Source organism: Squalius cephalus, assembly GCF_949319135.1.
Source record: "Squalius cephalus genome assembly, chromosome: 15".
Lineage (NCBI taxonomy): Eukaryota > Metazoa > Chordata > Actinopteri > Cypriniformes > Leuciscidae > Squalius > Squalius cephalus.
In genome coordinates, this window is record NC_137136.1 from 35567084 (window position 1) to 35588199 (window position 21116).

At 46.7% G+C, this 21116-nt stretch overlaps 1 protein-coding gene across 1 annotated transcript in view; it reads left to right on the forward strand.

Moving 5' to 3' along the window:
- LOC307172576 (NLR family CARD domain-containing protein 3-like) overlaps positions 1–17925 on the forward strand; it is a 114319-nt gene extending 96394 nt beyond the window's left edge. Inside the window, exons 11-12 of the mRNA XM_079895079.1 lie at positions 15385–15558; positions 16989–17925. Coding sequence (XP_079751205.1) covers positions 15385–15558; positions 16989–17007 — 193 coding nt within the window. The 3' untranslated portion in view covers positions 17008–17925. The remainder of the gene's footprint in view (positions 1–15384; positions 15559–16988) is intronic.
- The last annotated feature ends 3191 nt before the right edge of the window (positions 17926–21116 follow it).

Sequence of the window (21116 nt, forward strand, 5' to 3'; positions counted from 1 at the left end):
TTTATTTGTCATTACAATAACAAGTTGTGTAACGAAATGCTTAGATCCCACCCCCACCCAACATTGTCATACAATAATATGGTTTTATTGTTGTAAGTATTGTAACTTATGTAAGTGTGAATACATGTCACTTATACTGACAATAATTTTGCCTGTAAGGCGGGAACTTCCAGGTTATAAAACCTCACGAATGTTGATGGGGAGGCCCAGCCTGCTGCCATGCAAATATCGTGGATAGAAATTCCGCTGGACCAGGCCCACGGCGAGGCCATGCCTCTAGTAGAGTGGGCTCTGATACCCAGAGGGCACTGCAGGTGTTTGGAGGCATAAGCTGCTGCAATCGCGTCCACTATCCACCTGGACAGGCTCTGTTTCGAGGCGGCGAGACCCTTGGTGCGTCCGCCGAAGGAAAACAAAGAGCTGCTCTGAACGCCTGAAAGCGGCGGAGCGCGTGATGTAAACTCTCAGCGCCCGGACAGGGCATAGGAGGTTATCACTGTCCCCATTGTCGGATGCTGGCAGAGCCGAAAGGGAAATGACTTGTGCCCTAAAAGGGGTTCCAATTGCTTTGGGGATGTAACCGTGTCTCGGTCTGAGAATGACTTTCGAGTCGTTCGGTCCGAACTCAAGACATGCAGGGCTAACAGATAGCGCGTGCAAATCCCCCACACGTTTAACTGAAGACAGAGCTATCAGAAAAACGGTTTTAAGCGACAGGTACTTTAAATCCACGGATTCAAGCGGTTCAAAGGGAAAAGCCTTCAGGGCCCCCAGGACCAAGGACAGATCCCAAAAAGGAACCGAGGGGGGCCGCGGGGGTTCATCCGTCTAGCTCCTCTGAGGAAGCAGGATAATGAGCTCATTCCTTCCTATTGCCCGGCCGCGCGTCGTCTCCACGAACGCTGCAATAGCCGCCACATATACTTTGAGCGTGGAAGGGGACCTGCCCTTTTCCAACAGCTCTTGTAGGAAGGAGAGCACCCGCGGGACCCCGCATGCGCGTGGATCCAAGCTTTTAGTAGCGCACCATTTGGAAAACACCGACCATTTAGACGCGTAGAGCCGTCTCGTAGAGGGGGCTCTAGACTGTGTGATCGTGTTCACGACCCCTTCTGACAGGTCAACGGGTATCCGTTGATCACCCATGCATGCAGAGACCAACGCTCTGGATGGGGATGCCAGATCGATCCACCGGCTTGGGAGAGGAGATCCTTTCTCACCGGGATCGGCCATGGGGATGAGTGCGACAGCCTCACTAGCTCTGGGTACCAAGTTTGGTTCTCCCAGCGCGGGGCTATCAGAAGCACTGAGTGGTGCGTTTCTCTGATCCTCGAAATGACCTGTGGCAACAGGGAGATCGGAGGAAAAGCATACAGCGGGAGGCTGGGCCATGTCTGGGACAGCGCGTCCTCGCTTTTCGAGTAATATTTCGGGCAGTGAGCGTTGTCTTTCGACGCAAAGAGGTCGATCTCCGCTCTGCCGAATAGGCGCCAGAGAAACTGGACTGTCTGGGGGTGCAGGGACCATTCTCCCGGGGGAATGTTGTCCCTGGACAGTCTGTCTGGACCGACATTCAGGTGACCCGGCACGTGCGCGGCTCTCAGCGAGCGCAGCGAGCGGTAAGCCCACACGAGAAGGCGTTCTGTCAGCTTGCACAGATTCCTGGATCTGACACCGCCCTGTCGGTTCACATAGGATACCACGGACATGTTGTCCGAGCGGACTAGCACATGGTGATCCTGTATGAATGGGAGGAAGCGCTTGAGCGCGTTCTCGACCGCTATCATCTCCAAACAGTTTATGTGGAGGCATTTTTCCTGGTCTGACCACAGGCCAAAAACCGGTTTGCCCTCGAAAAGAGCGCCCCAACCTGAGGTGGAAGCGTCCGTCGAGATAACTTTGCGGTGTGAGATAGCCCCCATTGTCACTCCCCGCTGGTACCAGTCGGCCGCTAACCAGGGCTTCAGTGCTGAAACGCAGCTCTGAGTCACTCTGATTCGGGTGCCGCCGGAAGCCCATGCTCTGTGAGGCACTCGGGCATTCAGCCAGCGTTGTAGCGGGCGCATTCGTAAGAGACCCAGCTGAAGCACTGCTGCAGCTGAGGCCATACAACCCAGCAACCTCTGAAATGTTTTGAGAGGTGCGGCCAGGCGTCGAATGCAACGCGCGCGCTGTGTCGACAGGCGGGCCGTCATCGCTACAGTGTCCAGATCCAAACCCAGAAAAGAGGTTGATTGACTGGGCACTAGCGAGCTCTTGGTCCAGTTGACCGTAAGCCCCAGGCTTTCTAGGTGGCAGAGAAGCACTGTTCTGTGGTGGATGAGTTCGGCCTCTGACTGTGCTAAAATCAGCCAATCGTCCAGATAGTTTAGAATTCGCACTCCCTGCCCTCTCAGGGGAGCGAGAGCCGTGTCCATGCACTTTGTGAATGTACGGGGTGCTAAAGACAGGCCAAACGGCAGGACGGTGTATTGATATACCTGACCGTCGAAGGCGAATCTCAAGAATGGCCTGTGACGGGGTATTATCTGGATCTGAATGTACGCGTCTTTCAGATCGAGAGAGATGAACCAGTCCCTCGGGCGAATCTGCGCGAGGATCTGCCTGGTTGTGAGCATTTTGAACGGTCTTCTCATAAGAGCTTTGTTCAAATATCTCAGATCCAAAATCGGTCTGAGAGCTCCGTCCTTCTTGGAAACGAGGAAATAACGGCTGTAAAAAGCCTGACTCGCTCATAGAAGGGTGAACCGGTTCTATAGCCCCTTTGCACAGAAGTGTGCTATTTCGATGTGCTACTTCTCCATTCACTCTCGCCTCGGTACGCGCCTGAAAGCGCGGAGGGCGGCGAGCGAACTGCAGAGTATAGCCCATTTTTACTGTGCTTAGCACCCATTCTGATGCGCCTGGAATAGCTTCCCACGCTTTTGCGTGTGCAGCCAGGGGCAGAATGGCCTCCGGGCTCCGATCGCTGCGCATCGCGGGCTCGAGAGCTCGAAACGGAGGGGCGGGCGCGGCGCGTGCGCTCTTGGTGCTTAGATAAGGCGGATCGCACGCAGCGATAGCTGGCCGTTTTACACACAGTGTCCCGGTGGCTTTGGACGGGGAACATAAAGTGTGAGGCGCGACGCGCGATGGCGGCGTCGGGGGCGAAAATGTTCGTTAGTATGTGTGAGCGCTCGAGGGCGGGCACAGGACTTACATTCAAAACATGACCGGTCGTGCGAGGCCGTGTGACAGAGCGGGCAGTGAGTAGGTGTGGGCACGGAGAAGTGGACACGTGACCTACTTTTAACACTAGAGCGGCTTTTGCCTGCTTTATGAGAGTGGGCTCTGTGAGAGACACGGGATGTATAGTGCTTGTGTACAGGGGTGAGCACAGAAACGTGGGCACATTCACTGCACTTGAAACACATACGGCGTCAGCCGTGCAACCAGACATTATGCTCTTTTGAAATTTCTCTGGGTTGCCGTGAGAACGGCGGTTGCGCGCAGGCGAGCGGGTAGATATACCGGCTCGTTGACTGCGAGGTAAACAGCTGCAGTAGCCGTGGCAACGGGGACTGACAGAGCGTGAAGCTTTGACGGTGGTCCAGCTGCAGCGCTGCGGGACTTAACCGTCTTTTCTTCTCTCGTGTTTAGACGCTCATAAATACTCGAGCACCATGAGTAGGTGTGGTGCGAGAGGCGGGTTCGCTTTCTGAAGAAAAACTGGCCGCGAGCTCGGAGAAGCAAGCAGCATAAATTTTTATCTGCCCCGAGAGCTGGGATTGAACACGGGTCTCCCGCGCGAAAGCCTATGATTTTGCCACTGAGCCACAGGGGAAAACACATTAGCCTTTGGTTAGCGCGAGCATATAAAACCTCATGTGTCGCGTCGGCGTTTGTTTGCAGGCGTGCGTGTATTAAAACAGGCTCGTTTACTGCAATAGTAATATTTCCAGCCGCCTGAACTTAAGAGGGGACTGAGAAATGTGTGAGAATTGGCGGTTGTCCAGCCGCAGCGGGACTAACACACTCTCTTCTCTTTTCGCCGGTGAGTGAGGCGCGCGCGCTGAACGTTGCTCGTGACCGTCCGCTCTGTCATCCCTTGTGAACGGCGCAATCTGCGCGGCCCAACAAGGGAGAGAGCGGGCTTGCTTTCTGTATGTAAGAAAAACTGGCCGCGAGCTCGGAGAAGCGAACAGCATAAATTTTATCTGCCGCGAGAGCCGGGATCAAACCCGGGTCTCTAGCGTGAAAGTCTAAGATTCCGCCACTGAGCCACAGGGGAGAATACATTAACTTTCGGTTAGCGTCATCATGTCTTGTGACGGCGTTTGCTTGCAGGCGTGCGTGTATTTATAACAGGCTCGTAAACTGCGATAGTAACAATTCCAGTCGCCTGAACTTAAGAGGGGACTGAGAAATGTGTGAGAAATGGAGGTTATAGTCCGGCCACGGCGGGACGAAAACACTCTGTTCCCCTTTCACCGGTGAGTGACGTGCGAGGACGGAGTAGCTTTCTTGTAACGTAAAGAGAGCTCCAAGACCGTCCGCTTCTGCCATCCCTTGTGAGCGGCGCAGTTTGCGCGGCTCGAACAGAGGGAGAGGAAACTCGCTCCGAGACCGTCCGCTTCTGCCATCCCTTGAGAGCGGCGCAGTTGCACGGCTCGAACAGAGGGAGAGTACGGGTATCACATTCGCCTCATCCCCTGACGCGGCGGCGGCGCGGGCGAGAGCCGGCGGTTGAGCGGCCGGGAGGGAGAGGGCGAGAGAGAGCTCGAGGGAGAGGTTCCGGCGAGCTCCTCAGTCACATCAGTCTCCGGTGGTCTCTGCGAGCGGCGCTTCTTCTTGCGCGGCCCGGCAGGGACAGGCGGAGCGACAGCTTGGTCGAAAGCTTCAAGTCGAGCCCGCAGGGTCGACATTGAAAGCTCTTCGCACTCGGGGCAGCCGCCCGTAGAGAGTGCGAAGGCGGCGTGCCCGCGGCCCAGGCAGAGAGCGCAGAAGAGGTGGCGGTCTCCTTTGCTGAGCGGGGCGCGGCACGAGCCGCAGGAAAAACGAGGCGTTTTTACAAAAACGCCTCGTGCTCTTTTAGAATACAGAGAAAGTGTGTCGCGGAGCGAACACACACAGTAACAGTAATAATGTAAAGGTATATGTCGCCGGATAGCGTAGCAGGCACGGATGGCTGAAGGCGGCGAAGACGGCCGGCTTCCTCAGGCGCTGTCCTAAGCTTGCTGGTCGCTGGTTTCAACGGCGGCGGCTCTCAAGATCCAGCGATGCGAAGAGCTTCGCTGAAGACAAGAAAATCAGATATTTAGCCTGTGAGCGCTGGTTATATACACGCTGGCCACACCCATTCTGACGGTTAGAAGGGTGTGGAGGGCGCGAAGCGCCCTCATTGGAGGCCTCGTATCAGAGCGCTCACTGATAGGCTTAAGCAGTTGCCGCCGAGCAGCCAATGAGCACGCTTATACAGCCTGCCTAGGTCTGCCGGCTGCCGCACTGCGTTGACAATGAATACAAAATTAAGGATAATTTTTGGCTTCAGATCTCGAAGAAAGAAGACTTTCCCGATGCGTAAGCAACTTACGCAATACGAGAGAACCTCTCGTAAGAGAACTTTTGCCATTTTTTGAATTTCAAAAAACACCATTTAGTATGTTTTAGTATGAGGACACAGATGTCGTCATAAACCATGTTTACGTTGTAACACCCATGTCATTATACACATTTGTGTCCTCATAAACCATATACAATAACATACACACACTAACAGCAGGCCCTGACAGGAGGAGGACAGAGTAAAGGTACACAGGACCTACAATTTCCACACTTTTATTAGCCCCGGGTCCAGTGGACCCGAACATCCTGTGTGTAATATAAATGTGTAGGGGGGGTGTACAGTGTGTTTTCATTAAAAATGTGTTCTGATATATATTCCTCACAGAAAATGAGCCAAGGCCAATGAGTCTCAGTTTGAAAAAATAATTAATTGTATCATTTTTCTTTTGATAAAAAATGAAAACGGGTCCAACAGACCCGAACACCATACAAGGGTTAAAGATGAATCGTGCAGCTCTACTGTCTTATCTCTCTCTCAGCATATGAGCAGCGTGAGGGCTTTCAGTCTCACGTCTCTTCCACACGTCCACTTGAAATGGATATTACGACACTCAACACTCATATGGTGCGTGTTCATGTCATTTCGTAAAGATTGTATTTACGAGTTGAACGCACATGAACGCCTCAACAATCGCTGCTTTTCCACCGTTGGGCCGAACGGTTCTTATAATGGTAATGAATCCTCAGCCGAACCGTGCTGGTAGAATCCGTGAAGTAAAGTCTCCAGGATTGGTCACTTGTCTGTTGTCTGGCTGCCAGTTTCTCTGTAGCTGGTTAAGCACTCTTTGAGTAAAGTAAACAAAGCAATAATAAAATTAAAAGCAATAGCTGATCATTCTCCATAACGCGTCGCTATTCACATCTCATATCATCAGTAAACCGTCGCGTTACCAAGGTGTTGTGAACTTAGAATCGAAAGACCAGGAGACTTGGTTGTTTCTTCAGCAGGATTCTTTATTGAGAACACGAGCTGTCGGTAGCTGCAGTCACCAAGTCTGACGTGAATGTTCTCTTACAGTTTATATACATTTAGGGGCAGGAACCGAAAAAGACAGGTTTAGGAACCGGTTCTAGACTGAGAGCATTGCCCACCCTAATCCACTCAGCATATCTATTCAAACACTGAGACCCGAGTACAGGGCTGGCTGGACTTTCTTGCTAAAACACAAACTCCAAGAGTTTCAGTAAAACAGGACTGACCAGAGTCTTTTGCTAGAAAACTCTGATAATCATAATTTATACCTAACCTTAACATGCTAAATTCAACGTAAACCTAAATTAAACATTTTAATAAATTTGCATTCCCACATTTGCCCCTTTGAGAGTCTTAAAAAAACTCTCACAAAATACAAATTTATACACTTAAAAGTTCAATCTTGTAACTTGTGTAAGTTACAGGCACAAAGCGTGATCTGTGTTGTTCATCTGTAATTGCATGTTGACACAGAAACAAACATGCAATTAGGGTCCGTGAAGTTCTTACGGGTTATATTCTTTTATGGTTGGACCAGTCATTTTCTCGTGAGAGGCATGAGTCATTTGTTGAATGAAACACTTGGTACTGTGGAAGCATACGTAGAACGCCAGTAGGAGAAATAACAGCAGCATTGCTATTTCTTTAATCCACAGCCAGGGTTTACCTATCAAGTTTCCGAACCATGAAGAATTGTCTTCAGTCATCTGGTGTAATTTTGTTGAAAGATCAAGAATGTCTTGTTGGATTTTGTTCAAATTCTCTGTTGGATCCATTAACCCGGTGCAGCATTCAGGGCCGATAATGGTGCAGGCTCCTCCTTGCGTTGCAAGAATGTAATCCAAGGCTACTCTGTTCTGTAAGATCATTATCTTGTGCGAAGCGAGAGTGTTCGTGATGTTACCCAGGGCCAAAGCCGTATCATTGGCCAATTTCTGTACAGAATCCGACAGGCTTCTGACTTGATCGAGAGCCTGCATAACACCATACGATGGGATTAAGGCTCCAAGAGTTCTATCTTGACCACCACGTTTGAACACAAGTGAGTCCTGGAATGCAGCCATCTTTGTTGGTAGAGGGAGCTGAATTTTGTAGCTGTGGAGAGCTTGGGGTGGAGTGTGTATTTTCTTTGATAGCTGGTAGAACATAAACCAGGGTGCACCTGCCGTTGAATTGGCTGGGTAGGATGCTGTAGACAGAGATAGGGTGTGCAACCCATGGGATTCCGGCTCCTACTGAAGGTGCATGTGGCATGCAAACGTTCTTTCCAGCAAACAAGGCATTTCTTGACATATTCATCAGCTCTAAGAAGATGTTGTTTCTGGGGTCCACACTTTGTGCGATGTCCTTGATGGTTAGTAGTAGTACGACAATCTTGATCATGATGAGGGATGACTGAAGTTCCCATAGGTGAGTCTGCGTTGTGTATTTTTTTTCTTCTGTGTTGGTTGTAGTCTCTGCAGTTGGTCTAGTTGTTTTCTGGAGGTTGGGTCTTCATATGCAGGTGTGTAGGTCAGTGCATATGGTTAAAAACAAACAAACAAAGAACAACTGCAACAGACCAGTATTCATTGTAAAGACTACAAACATTAGGGTTGTATCCTCTAATCTGAGTCTGCTAATTGTGGTTCCTTCTTTCCCTATTTCTTAATTTATGAGACACCTAAAAGGGAACAGTGAGGTGAGGATGGACTATGGTTGGGAAGGGCCTATAAGGGAATCTTCACCGCAGGGTTGGCCCCCGAAAGCCTGTTGCTTCCAGTTCTTCCCTGGGCACCTCACTGGTCCGTGTCCTATCCTATCCCTGTGTTGTGTACACACTGTACAGTGTGTGAGAAAATTGGCACATTTCCATTCTCTAGTGAAACATCAGTCCTAATAAACATCATTAACAGAGGATGGTGTCTGATTGTAATGTTCTGCAGTATAACATTTAAGGCTGTGAGTCTTACTTAATGTCCCCCAAACAAAGGCTGAGACAGTCACTTTCCTTTTGCTCTATTAAACAAAAATAAGTCTTTCATCTTTGTTGTGAGTTACTGGGGAAATTAAGCACTCACAGCCTAAATGGTTAACACTGTATCAAGTTGCCCCACGAGTTTAACGAGGAGGGGAGGGGCTGCTTCAGAATATCAAGCAGGCTAAGCAGAAGCTGATTAACCTTGTTAACTCTTTAAAGTTCTTTTTGTTTTTCCTACATTCTTTTCCAAAATGTCCATGCTTGCCACAGTAAGAACAACTGGCTTCTCTAGGACTTTTGCGTTTCTTTGGCTTCTCTGAGTTGACCTTAACAGAAACTGCTGCAATTCTTACTCTCTCTTTGACATCAGAATCTCTTTCCCAAATAGCTAAACTTTCTAGGTTACTTCTGAGAGTTCTTTTAGCCCACGTAATATCTAGGAATGGCAAGGCTGTTCTGTACTCAGCTATAAGACCATCTGCCCAAATTCGGCTTAGAGCTCCTCTATCATCTAGTGCACTTTCAGAATCCTCCACTATTCCACTGTACGTTGCAGCTGCCTGAGAAAATCTTTCAGTGTATTCACTTATAGTCTCTCCTTTCTTTTGTACACATCTAGTAACTTTCGACCAATCTATTTTGGGTCCTAAGAGATTCTTTAGGATTTTCAAAACACCTTCTCTCAAATCGCCTGACATGTTGCAGTTCGGAAGTAACAGCAGACTCAAAACTGTTGAATTCAGATTCAGTTAGAATTTGTGACATCAGCTGTGTAACTTCTGGCAACGACATGTCGTAAAGCAGCATTTTACTTATCAATGCTCTTCTAAATTCAGAAAATTCTGTGCATGCTGAGGGTAAACTCTGGGATAGTCTCTCGATATCTTTGGGTCCTAGCGCTTTGGCAACAGTTTGTACTTGGACAACAGAAGAGTTGAGAGGAACACTTTCAGTTCCCTCAATTCCCTGAGACCTTCTCCTAGCGACACACACCTTCACTGAATCTACTGGCTTATCAGTTACTGATTGGATGGCTACATCTGTTTCAAAAAAAGCTTGTAAGTCAGGGTAAATGTTATCTGGCTGACTAACTTCTACCACATCAGTTTTTTCTGCATCTTTGTTGCGGTTTACTTTCTTAGTCACAGAAGATAATCTAGCACGGAGCTCTTTGATCTGTTTCTCTAGCTCTGAGTTGCGCTTAGACTTTTCTGTAGCTAGGGTTAAACCAAATTCTCGGTGACAACAGATAATGGCTTTCACATTGTTCTTGCGAATACTTTCTCCTAGTACCTTCTTACAATCTTCAATTGACCACACTTTGTCTGCATCAATGCCAAATTTCTTTGTTAAATTTGATCTGACTTTCTCAGTCACGATGGAGTCCATGTGCTCTGATAACAAAGGCTTGAATTCCCTATCTTTCCAAAAAGGTGTAATCAGTCCAGTACTTTTCCTAAACATTTTGTGAATTTCTGTTCCCACAAAACATTAAAACTTCTCTCTACTGTCTACAATAGAGGGTACACTTGTTAACACAGCTTAACTATTGTTAACTTTCCAAATGACCAACACTTCACACTTAACCTCCCTGACTACAAAAAAACAGAGGATAAACCAAAATATTAGCAATTTACGCTAAAATCTTCCCTGCCTACAAAAACAGAGGATCAACCGAAATAACTAGCACGTAAAGCTAATCCTTCTCTGCTTAAAGCAAAGGGTACACAATATTAACCTGTAATGTTAATCTTCCCTGACGGGCAGAGGGTATCTTTCATCTCTAAACAAAACTTTTTTTAGAGGATAACAAAACCCTGCAGCTGTCTGTTAACTCTTCTCTGAACGGCGCAGAGGAAAAAACACATATACTGGTCTGTAGCGGTTCTTTGAATGGAGTGAAACTCACCAACCCTTGGTTGTACATAAAAATTTTGTCTGGAACTCAGTCAGGCATTGAGATCTTTGAGCTTGAAGTTTCAATCTGGAGGAAGCTGGAAAGATTCAGTCTGGTAATCTTTGTTTAGCTGGAAGTTTCGCTCTGGATTCCAAAAGATGCTGTCTGGAAAGCAGATCTTTTGTTGAGCTTGCTGTTTCAATCTGGATTCAGGTCTTTGAGCTTGAAGTTCTTTGAGTTTCCTTTTTCTCCATCCGGGTTCACGGCACCAAGTTGTTGGGAACTTAGAATCGAAAGACCAGGAGACTTGGTTGTTTCTTCAGCAGGATTCTTTATTGAGAACACAAGCTGTCGGTAGCTACAGTCACCAAGTCTGACGTGAATGTTCTCTTACAGTTTATATACATTTAGGGGCAGGAACCGAAAAAGACAGGTTTAGGAACCGGTTCTAGACTGAGAGCATTGCCCACCCTAATCCACTCAGCATATCTATTCAAACACTGAGACCCGAGTACAGGGCTGGCTGGACTGTCTTGCTAAAACACAAACTCCAAGAGTTTCAGTAAAACAGGACTGACCAGAGTCTTTTGCTAGAAAACTCTGATAATCATAATTTATACCTAACCTTAACATGCTAAATTCAATGTAAACCTAAATTAAACATTTTAATAAATTTGCATTCCCACACAAGGCAACGACTGACGCGTTTGCAGAGCATGCAGAAAGAGCGGCTGCTATCAAACCCACAGTGGAGAATGGGAATATTCAATAAGAGACAATAAAGAACTAAAGTCGTTAGAATCCTAATCCTCCCCTGCTAACACACACACAACACACACACACACACACACACACACACACACACACACACACACACACACACACACACACACATGTTCCTTAAAATGTTTACAAATACATTAAGCACACACACACACACACACACACACACACAAATGTTCCTTAAAATGTTTACAGATACATTAAGCACACACACACACACACACACACACACAAACACACACACACACACACAGACACACATTCTTTAAAATGTTTACAAATACACTAAGCATTAAAGCACATTCACACACACGTTTGGTTTCCATGTTTTATGGGGACTTTCCATAGAAACTAGATGTACCGCATCGCGGTACAAAATATGACTGCCGCTCAGGCCTGCTCTGGCTTTCCACAAAAATAAATGACGTGGAGTAATTTGGCTGTATTGCGTGTTTATGTATATACCTAAACAAAGTAGTAGTATGTGCATGTCTGTCTGTGTGTGTGTGTATGTGTGTGTGTTTGTGTATGTGTGTGTGTGTGTGTGTCTGTGCGTGTATGTATGTGTGCGTACATGTGTGCGCGTGTGTGTTTGTGTGTGTGTGTCTGTGCATGTGGATTTGTATGTGTGTGTATGGGTGTGTGTCTGTGCGTGTGGATGTCAGTGTGTGTGCATGCTTGCGTTTGTTTGTATTCCTGCATGTGTGTGTGTGACAGTATCATCCTAAACCAGCAACCCTTCGCTCAACAGCACCATCTACAGGCAGATGAGTGTACAGTCACTAAATGTGCACATAAATGAATTTATTTTATACCCCCCCATGGATGAAATTCTACGAAACTTAGCAGAGGATACCCCCAGAGGATGTCAAGTTAATCATACACATGAAATATGGTGCAGTTCTGAACATCTCCACTGAAGATAGGGGCGATTAAAGCAGAATAATATTGCATTTTCATTTTTTATGGGAGGGGCGCAAATCACAAATGAGTGATTATGGGTTAGGTTGATGTGGGCCCTTAAGAGCAACATACCATAAAAATTTCTTCATCCTCGGTGCCACGGTTCAGGTAGTTATTTAGGAAAAACTGCATTTTTTGGGGTTTGGGGGGGCCCAGCGCGTGGGGGGAGTGGCCCCCGGGGACCAAACAAAATTTTTCCGTAGAAGTGTAGTGGGGCTACATGCCCACCAAATTTCATGTTCCCCGGTGCTTCGGTGTCCCTGGTATCGTTGACGAAAAATTTACGGGGGCCCCAGCGCGGGGGGTGGAGGAGTGGCCCCCGGGGACCAAACGAAATTTTTCCGTAAAAGTCTAGTAGACCAACATACCATAAAAATTTCTTCATCCTCGGTGCCACGGTTCAGGTAGTTATTTAGGAAAAACTGCATTTTTGGGGGTTTGGGGTGGCCCAGCGCGGGGGGGGAGTGGCCCCCGGGGACCAAACGAAATTTTTCCGTAGAAGTCTAGTGGGGCTACATGCCCACCAAATTTCATGTTCCCCGGTGTTTCGGTGTCCCTGGTATCGTTGACGAAAAATTTACGGGGGCCCCAGCGCGGGGGGGGGGAAGTGGCCCCCGGGGACCAAACAAAATTTTTCCGTAAAAGTCTAGTAGACCAACATACCATAAAAATTTCTTCATCCTCGGTGCCACGGTTCAGGTAGTTATTTAGGAAAAACTGCATTTTTTGGGGTTTGGGGGGGCCCAGCGTGGGGGGGGAGTGGCCCCCGGGGACCAAACAAAATTTTTCCTTAGAAGTCTAGTGGGGCTACATGCCCACCAAATTTCATGTTCCCCGGTGCTTCGGTGTCCCTGGTATCGTTGACGAAAAATTTACGGGGGCCCCAGCGCGGGGGGGGGGAAGTGGCCCCCGGGGACCAAACGAAATTTTTCCGTAAAAGTCTAGTAGACCAACATACCATAAAAATGTCTTCTTCCTCGGTGCCACGGTTCAGGTAGTTATTTAGGAAAAACTGCATTTTTTTTGGGTTTGGGGGGGCCCAGCGCGGGGGGGGGAGTGGCCCCCGGGGACCAAACGAAATTTTTCCTTAGAAGTCTAGTGGGGCTACATGCCCACCAAATTTCATGTTCCCCGGTGCTTCGGTGTCCCTGGTATCGTTGACGAAAAATTTACGGGGGCCCCAGCGCGGGGGGGGGGAAGTGGCCCCCGGGGACCAAACGAAATTTTTCCGTAAAAGTCTAGTAGACCAACATACCATAAAAATTTCTTCATCCTCGGTGCCACGGTTCAGGTAGTTATTTAGGAAAAACTGCATTTTTTGGGGTTTGGGGGGGCCCAGCGTGGGGGGGGAGTGGCCCCCGGGGACCAAACGAAATTTTTCCGTAGAAGTGTAGTGGGGCTACATGCCCACCAAATTTCATGTTCCCCGGTGCTTCGGTGTCCCTGGTATCGTTGACGAAAAATTTACGGGGGCCCCAGCGCGGGGGGTGGGGGAGTGGCCCCCGGGGACCAAACGAAATTTTTCCGTAAAAGTCTAGTAGACCAACATACCATAAAAATTTCTTCATCCTCGGTGCCACGGTTCAGGTAGTTATTTAGGAAAAACTGCATTTTTGGGGGTTTGGGGGGGCCCAGCGCGGGGGGGGAGTGGCCCCCGGGGACCAAACGAAATTTTTCCGTAGAAGTCTAGTGGGGCTACATGCCCACCAAATTTCATGTTCCCCGGTGTTTCGGTGTCCCTGGTATCGTTGACGAAAAATTTACGGGGGCCCCAGCGCGGGGGGGGGGAAGTGGCCCCCGGGGACCAAACAAAATTTTTCCGTAAAAGTCTAGTAGACCAACATACCATAAAAATTTCTTCATCCTCGGTGCCACGGTTCAGGTAGTTATTTAGGAAAAACTGCATTTTTTGGGGTTTGGGGGGGCCCAGCGTGGGGGGGGAGTGGCCCCCGGGGACCAAACAAAATTTTTCCTTAGAAGTCTAGTGGGGCTACATGCCCACCAAATTTCATGTTCCCCGGTGCTTCGGTGTCCCTGGTATCGTTGACGAAAAATTTACGGGGGCCCCAGCGCGGGGGGGGGGAAGTGGCCCCCGGGGACCAAACGAAATTTTTCCGTAAAAGTCTAGTAGACCAACATACCATAAAAATGTCTTCTTCCTCGGTGCCACGGTTCAGGTAGTTATTTAGGAAAAACTGCATTTTTTTTGGGTTTGGGGGGGCCCAGCGCGGGGGGGGGGAGTGGCCCCCGGGGACCAAACGAAATTTTTCCTTAGAAGTCTAGTGGGGCTACATGCCCACCAAATTTCATGTTCCCCGGTGCTTCGGTGTCCCTGGTATCGTTGACGAAAAATTTACGGGGGCCCCAGCGCGGGGGGGGGGAAGTGGCCCCCGGGGACCAAACGAAATTTTTCCGTAAAAGTCTAGTAGACCAACATACCATAAAAATTTCTTCATCCTCGGTGCCACGGTTCAGGTAGTTATTTAGGAAAAACTGCATTTTTTGGGGTTTGGGGGGGCCCAGCGTGGGGGGGGAGTGGCCCCCGGGGACCAAACGAAATTTTTCCTTAGAAGTCTAGTGGGGCTACATGCCCACCAAATTTCATGTTCCCCGGTGCTTCGGTGTCCCTGGTATCGTTGACGAAAAATTTACGGGGGCCCCAGCGCGGGGGGGGGAAGTGGCCCCCGGGGACCAAACGAAATTTTTCCGTAAAAGTCTAGTAGACCAACATACCATAAAAATGTCTTCTTCCTCGGTGCCACGGTTCAGGTAGTTATTTAGGAAAAACTGCATTTTTTTGGGTTTGGGGGGGCCCAGCGCGGGGGGGGAGTGGCCCCCGGGGACCAAACGAAATTTTTCCTTAGAAGTCTAGTGGGGCTACATGCCCACCAAATTTCATGTTCCCCGGTGCTTCGGTGTCCCTGGTATCGTTGACGAAAAATTCAGTAAGGTGACGGAAAAAAAAAAAAAAAAAACTTTGACAATCCCTATATGACCGCTTTCGCTAGCTACGCTAGCGGCGGTCATAATAATAATCTCTATAAGAACAATAAACCCTATAATCAATCCCCTAATCTTAACTGGTGTATTTTCACAATGTGAACTAATGAGTATTTGTATATATTTAATATTGACAGCATTATATTCATTATGGTCATGTTTATCTCTGGATATAGGCTTAATGTGTGTCATTGTTCTCTACAGGTTGTATAAGTGTGGTGTGACAGATAAAGGTTGTGCTGCTCTGGCTTCAGCTCTGAGATCAAACCCCTCACACCTGAGAGAACTGGGTCTGCGTAAGAATAAACTAGGAGACTCAGGAGTGAAGCTGATGAAGGATCTGAAGGATGATCCACATTATAAACTGGAGACACTATTGTAAGAATAGTTTTTAACGATTTTCATCATCATATTTTCATTTGAAGTTCAAATGGCTGATTTACTCACTAGAAATATAAGTAAATTGTACCAGGTTCAGTAAGTCTGTGTGTGTGTGTGTGTGTGTGTGTGTGTGTGTGTGTGTGTGTGTGAATATTTTGTCTGAGATCATCAGATAATGAGTCTTATAGGCATCTTTACACAGCGAGTTAAGGCTGCTCTAAAGCGGCTCTGTGTCTGCTCAAAGTTCTGCGTAAAGACACAATGCCGCATGAAAGCAAACTTAAAAAATGACGGGTCTGACCCTCCTCAGCCCCTAGTATCAAAGATGACTCTGATATTGTTTTGTTCAGTGTAAATGAACGCGATCTTGTGCCGCTCTAAACTACGTCATTGTCATGACAACCAAACACGCGGCGCGAGAATCAAGAACCGGAAGACTAAACATATCGGCCTAGCTCCATATTGTTTTAGCCAAATTAAAAAATGTCAGCCAACAAGAGACAATAAAGTAAAAGTGTCCTGTACTCACATCGTGAAGCAAACCACCAAAATAACAGAGTCATCGACGTGTGCAATCAATTGGCTTTCGCCGTTTGTAATCTTCCTTTAAAGAGACTGGCAGATCAATTTCTCTCAGATACGCTAAATGCTTATTCGCCGTCACTCTGTTATATTATATTCCAAAAATCATCTTCTTGAGGACGATATTTCACCCACACACGACCTGCCTGAAACACTAATGATAGCAGAATTGTTCTTATTGACTCTTTGAAAAAAATAAAAATCCTGCGGTGATCGACCCGGTGTAATAATTCATCATTTCTTTGTAGCATTTAAGCATTAATAAATAGAAAATAGCTTTCAGTCGTGAGATCGCTATATCACACAGAGGAAATCTAAAATTCTGTATTTTTATTTATCTCGAGTTTTATTTGTTTGTTTACTATTAAATTACTTTTAAATTCATTTTATAACACTTTGTTAAAACTGTAGTTTTAAAATAGTAATGTTCAAAGTATTATTTCCCGTGATTTTAATTCCTGTGTAAATGCATTTATGTTCTCGGCGTCAGAGAAGCAATAAACATTCTGTGTAAATGCACATTTTGTGCCGCTTCAGATTTGGTTTCTGTGTAAAGACGCCTTATGTGTGTGATAATCTGAGATTTGGGTTGTTATTAACTGATATTAAATGTGTAGTGAGTGTAATGATCATTTCAGCTGGTTCTGTATCAGCTGTCCGTTGTGTGAAAGTGACCTTTCATGTGCTTTTGATTTTGTAAAGTGACTTTGAGCATCAGATAGAAGCTATATGATCATGTTTGAGAATGAATTAATATAGATTATCTAGTTAGTTTTCTTATGAAAAGATGTGACAGATGTAATATCTCATACTGCATATGTGACTGTGTGTGTGTTTTATTTTAGTTATTCGAGTACAGTCTGATCATGTGATGATCATCTGATGGTGAATAAGGATCCACTACAGAGACTCACAGTCAACAGAATCAACAGAGACTGAAGATACAGTGACTTCACTGTTATAAATTAAGACTTCATTTAGATTTCAACGATTCCTCTGACAGACCTGATGAGGCGGCAGTGAAACACCTTTTATTTCACAGCAAATTACAGTTTCTCATTCATAGATTAATCATTTTATGTGTGTAAACGCACAGTAACTCAAAAAGCTCTGAGTTTTGTTACAGAGTAAATAAAGAGCCTGAATATCTCTGTGTTTGTGTTGTACCAGCAGAGGGAGACAAAGACTGATGAAATATTCATTTTTCATAATTATGAGAATAAAAAACAGTTCAATCTCACTTTTAGAGAACAGTGGAAGCTTGAGAGTTTATACATCATGTTTTTAATAATAGTTGCATTACATTTGTATTAATGTATTAAAGGGGTCATATGATGCGTTTTCATGTTTTCTTTTTCTTTAGTGTGTTATGTAGATGTTTTTGCATGTATACGATCTGCAAACTTACAAAATTGTTTGGCTCGAGGTCATGGTGCAAAGGACCCTAGGCTGATTTTAATCCGAACCATCCCTTTAAGCCTCTGGTTTTCTTCCGGGTCCTTTTAACCCGCAAATGACTTTTGCTGAATTTAAAAAAAATTTATCTTTGTCCAAATGGCATGAAACTTTGTATGACTCTCAACCCTTTCTAGACCTACAATTTTTTTTTTTAATGAAATCTGTTTTTATGTTAGCGTGAAAAAAAGTGTCACACTCGTTGTCGTTGGGCCCCAGGCAATAACATGTAATTTTGTATCAGAATAATAGTTTTTTTTATTAACAAAAGTAAATTTAATCTGTTTATAAATGTATTTACTCCACATTTGTGCAGTTTTGGAGGATTTATGATATATTTAAAATTTATATAAATATATTAAAAAAATGTTGTTGTTTTTTTAAATAGGTTTTTATACAAAAAACAGCTTTTTATGTAAAATTCACTTTATAAAAGACTGAAATCTCAAAATTTAATTTAGTGGCTAAAATGATCATTTTTTACTTTTAAAACTACATTTTCCAAAATATGGGCAAAAATGTTACACTAAACCATGTACAATTATCCATGTTATCCCTATAAATGAAATTTATAAATTTGGGTCTTTTATAAAGTGGATTTTACATAAAAAGCTGTTTTTGTATAAAAAAAACATTTTTTAATTTATTATGACCGCCGCTAGCGTAGCTAGCGAAAGCGGTCATATAGGGATTGTCAAAGTTTTTATTTTTATTTTTTCCCGTCACCTTACTGAATTTTTCGTCAACGATACCAGGGACACCGAAGCACCGGGGAACATGAAATTTGGTGGGCATGTAGCCCCACTAGACTTCTAAGGAAAAATTTCGTTTGGTCCCCGGGGGCCACTCCCCCCCCCCCCCGCGCTGGGCCCCCCCAAACCCAAAAAAATGCAGTTTTTCCTAAATAACTACCTGAACCGTGGCACCGAGGATGAAGAAATTTTTATGGTATGTTGGTCTACTAGACTTTTACGGAAAAATTTCGTTTGGTCCCCGGGGGCCACTTCCCCCCCTGCGCTGGGGCCCCCGTAAATTTTTCGTCAACGATACCAGGGACACCGAAGCACCGGGGAACATGAAATTTGGTGGGCATGTAGCCCCACTAGACTTCTAAGGAAAAATTTCGTTTGGTCCCCGGGGGCCACTCCCCCCCCGCGCTGGGCCCCCCCAAACCCAAAAAAATGCAGTTTTTCCTAAATAACTACCTGAACCGTGGCACCGAGGATGAAGAAATTTTTATGGTATGTTGGTCTACTAGACTTTTACGGAAAAATTTCGTTTGGTCCCCGGGGGCCACTTCCCCCACTGCGCTGGGGCCCCCGTAAATTTTTCGTCAACGATACCAGGGACACCGAAGCACCGGGGAACATGAAATTTGGTGGGCATGTAGCCCCACTAGACTTCTAAGGAAAAATTTCGTTTGGTCCCCGGGGGCCACTCCCCCCCCGCGCTGGGCCCCCCCAAACCCAAAAAAATGCAGTTTTTCCTAAATAACTACCTGAACCGTGGCACCGAGGATGAAGAAATTTTTATGGTATGTTGGTCTACTAGACTTTTACGGAAAAATTTCGTTTGGTCCCCGGGGGCCACTTCCCCCCCTGCGCTGGGGCCCCCGTAAATTTTTCGTCAACGATACCAGGGACACCGAAGCACCGGGGAACATGAAATTTGGTGGGCATGTAGCCCCACTAGACTTCTAAGGAAAAATTTCGTTTGGTCCCCGGGGGCCACTCCCCCCCCCGCGCTGGGCCCCCCCAAACCCCAAAAAATGCAGTTTTTCCTAAATAACTACCTGAACCGTGGCACCGAGGATGAAGAAATTTTTATGGTATGTTGGTCTACTAGACTTTTACGGAAAAATTTCGTTTGGTCCCCGGGGGCCACTTCCCCCCCCGCGCTGGGGCCCCCGTAAATTTTTCGTCAACGATACCAGGGACACCGAAGCACCGGGGAACATGAAATTTGGTGGGCATGTAGCCCCACTAGACTTCTAAGGAAAATTTTCGTTTGGTCCCCGGGGGCCACTCCCCCCCCCCCCGCGTTGGGCCCCCCCAAACCCAAAAAAATACAGTTTTTCCTAAATAACTACCTGAACCGTGGCACCGAGGATGAAGAAATTTTTATGGTATGTTGGTCTACTAGACTTTTACGGAAAAAATTTGTTTGGTCCCCGGGGGCCACTTCCCCCCCTGCGCTGGGGCCCCCGTAAATTTTTCGTCAACGATACCAGGGACACCGAAGCACCGGGGAACATGAAATTTGGTGGGCATGTAGCCCCACTAGACTTCTAAGGAAAAATTTCGTTTGGTCCCCGGGGGCCACTCCCCCCCCGCGCTGGGCCCCCCCAAACCCCAAAAAATGCAGTTTTTCCTAAATAACTACCTGAACCGTGGCACCGAGGATGAAGAAATTTTTATGGTATGTTGGTCTACTAGACTTTTACGGAAAAATTTCGTTTGGTCCCCGGGGGCCACTTCCCCCCCCGCGCTGGGGCCCCCGTAAATTTTTCGTCAACGATACCAGGGACACCGAAGCACCGGGGAACATGAAATTTGGTGGGCATGTAGCCCCACTAGACTTCTAAGGAAAATTTTCGTTTGGTCCCCGGGGGCCACTCCCCCCCCCCCGCGTTGGGCCCCCCCAAACCCAAAAAAATACAGTTTTTCCTAAATAACTACCTGAACCGTGGCACCGAGGATGAAGAAATTTTTATGGTATGTTGGTCTACTAGACTTTTACGGAAAAAATTTGTTTGGTCCCCGGGGGCCACTTCCCCCCCTGCGCTGGGGCCCCCGTAAATTTTTCGTCAACGATACCAGGGACACCGAAGCACCGGGGAACATGAAATTTGGTGGGCATGTAGCCCCACTAGACTTCTAAGGAAAAATTTCGTTTGGTCCCCGGGGGCCACTCCCCCCCCCCCCCGCGCTGGGCCCCCCCAAACCCAAAAAAATGCAGTTTTTCCTAAATAACTACCTGAACCGTGGCACCGAGGATGAAGAAATTTTTATGGTATGTTGGTCTACTAGACTTTTACGGAAAAAATTTGTTTGGTCCCCGGGGGCCACTCCCCCCCCCCCCCCGCGCTGGGCCCCCCTAAACCCAAAAAAATGCAGTTTTTCCTAAATAACTACCTGAACCGTGGCACCGAGGATGAAGACATTTTTATGGTATGTTGCTCTTAAGGGCCCACATCAACCTAGCCCATAATCACTCATTTGTGATTTGCGCCCCTCCCATAAAAAATGAAAATGATATATTATTCTGCTTTAATCGCCCCTATCTTCAGTCGAGATGTTCAAAACTGCACCATATTTCATGTGTATGATTAACTTGACATCCTCTGGGGGTATCCTCTGCTAAGTTTCGTAGAATTTCATCCATGGGGGGGTATAAAATAAATTCATTTATGTGCACATTTAGTGACTGTACACTCATCGGCCTGTAGATGGTGGTGTTGAGCGAAGGGTTGCTGGTTTAGGATGATACTGTCACACACACACATGCAGGAATACAAA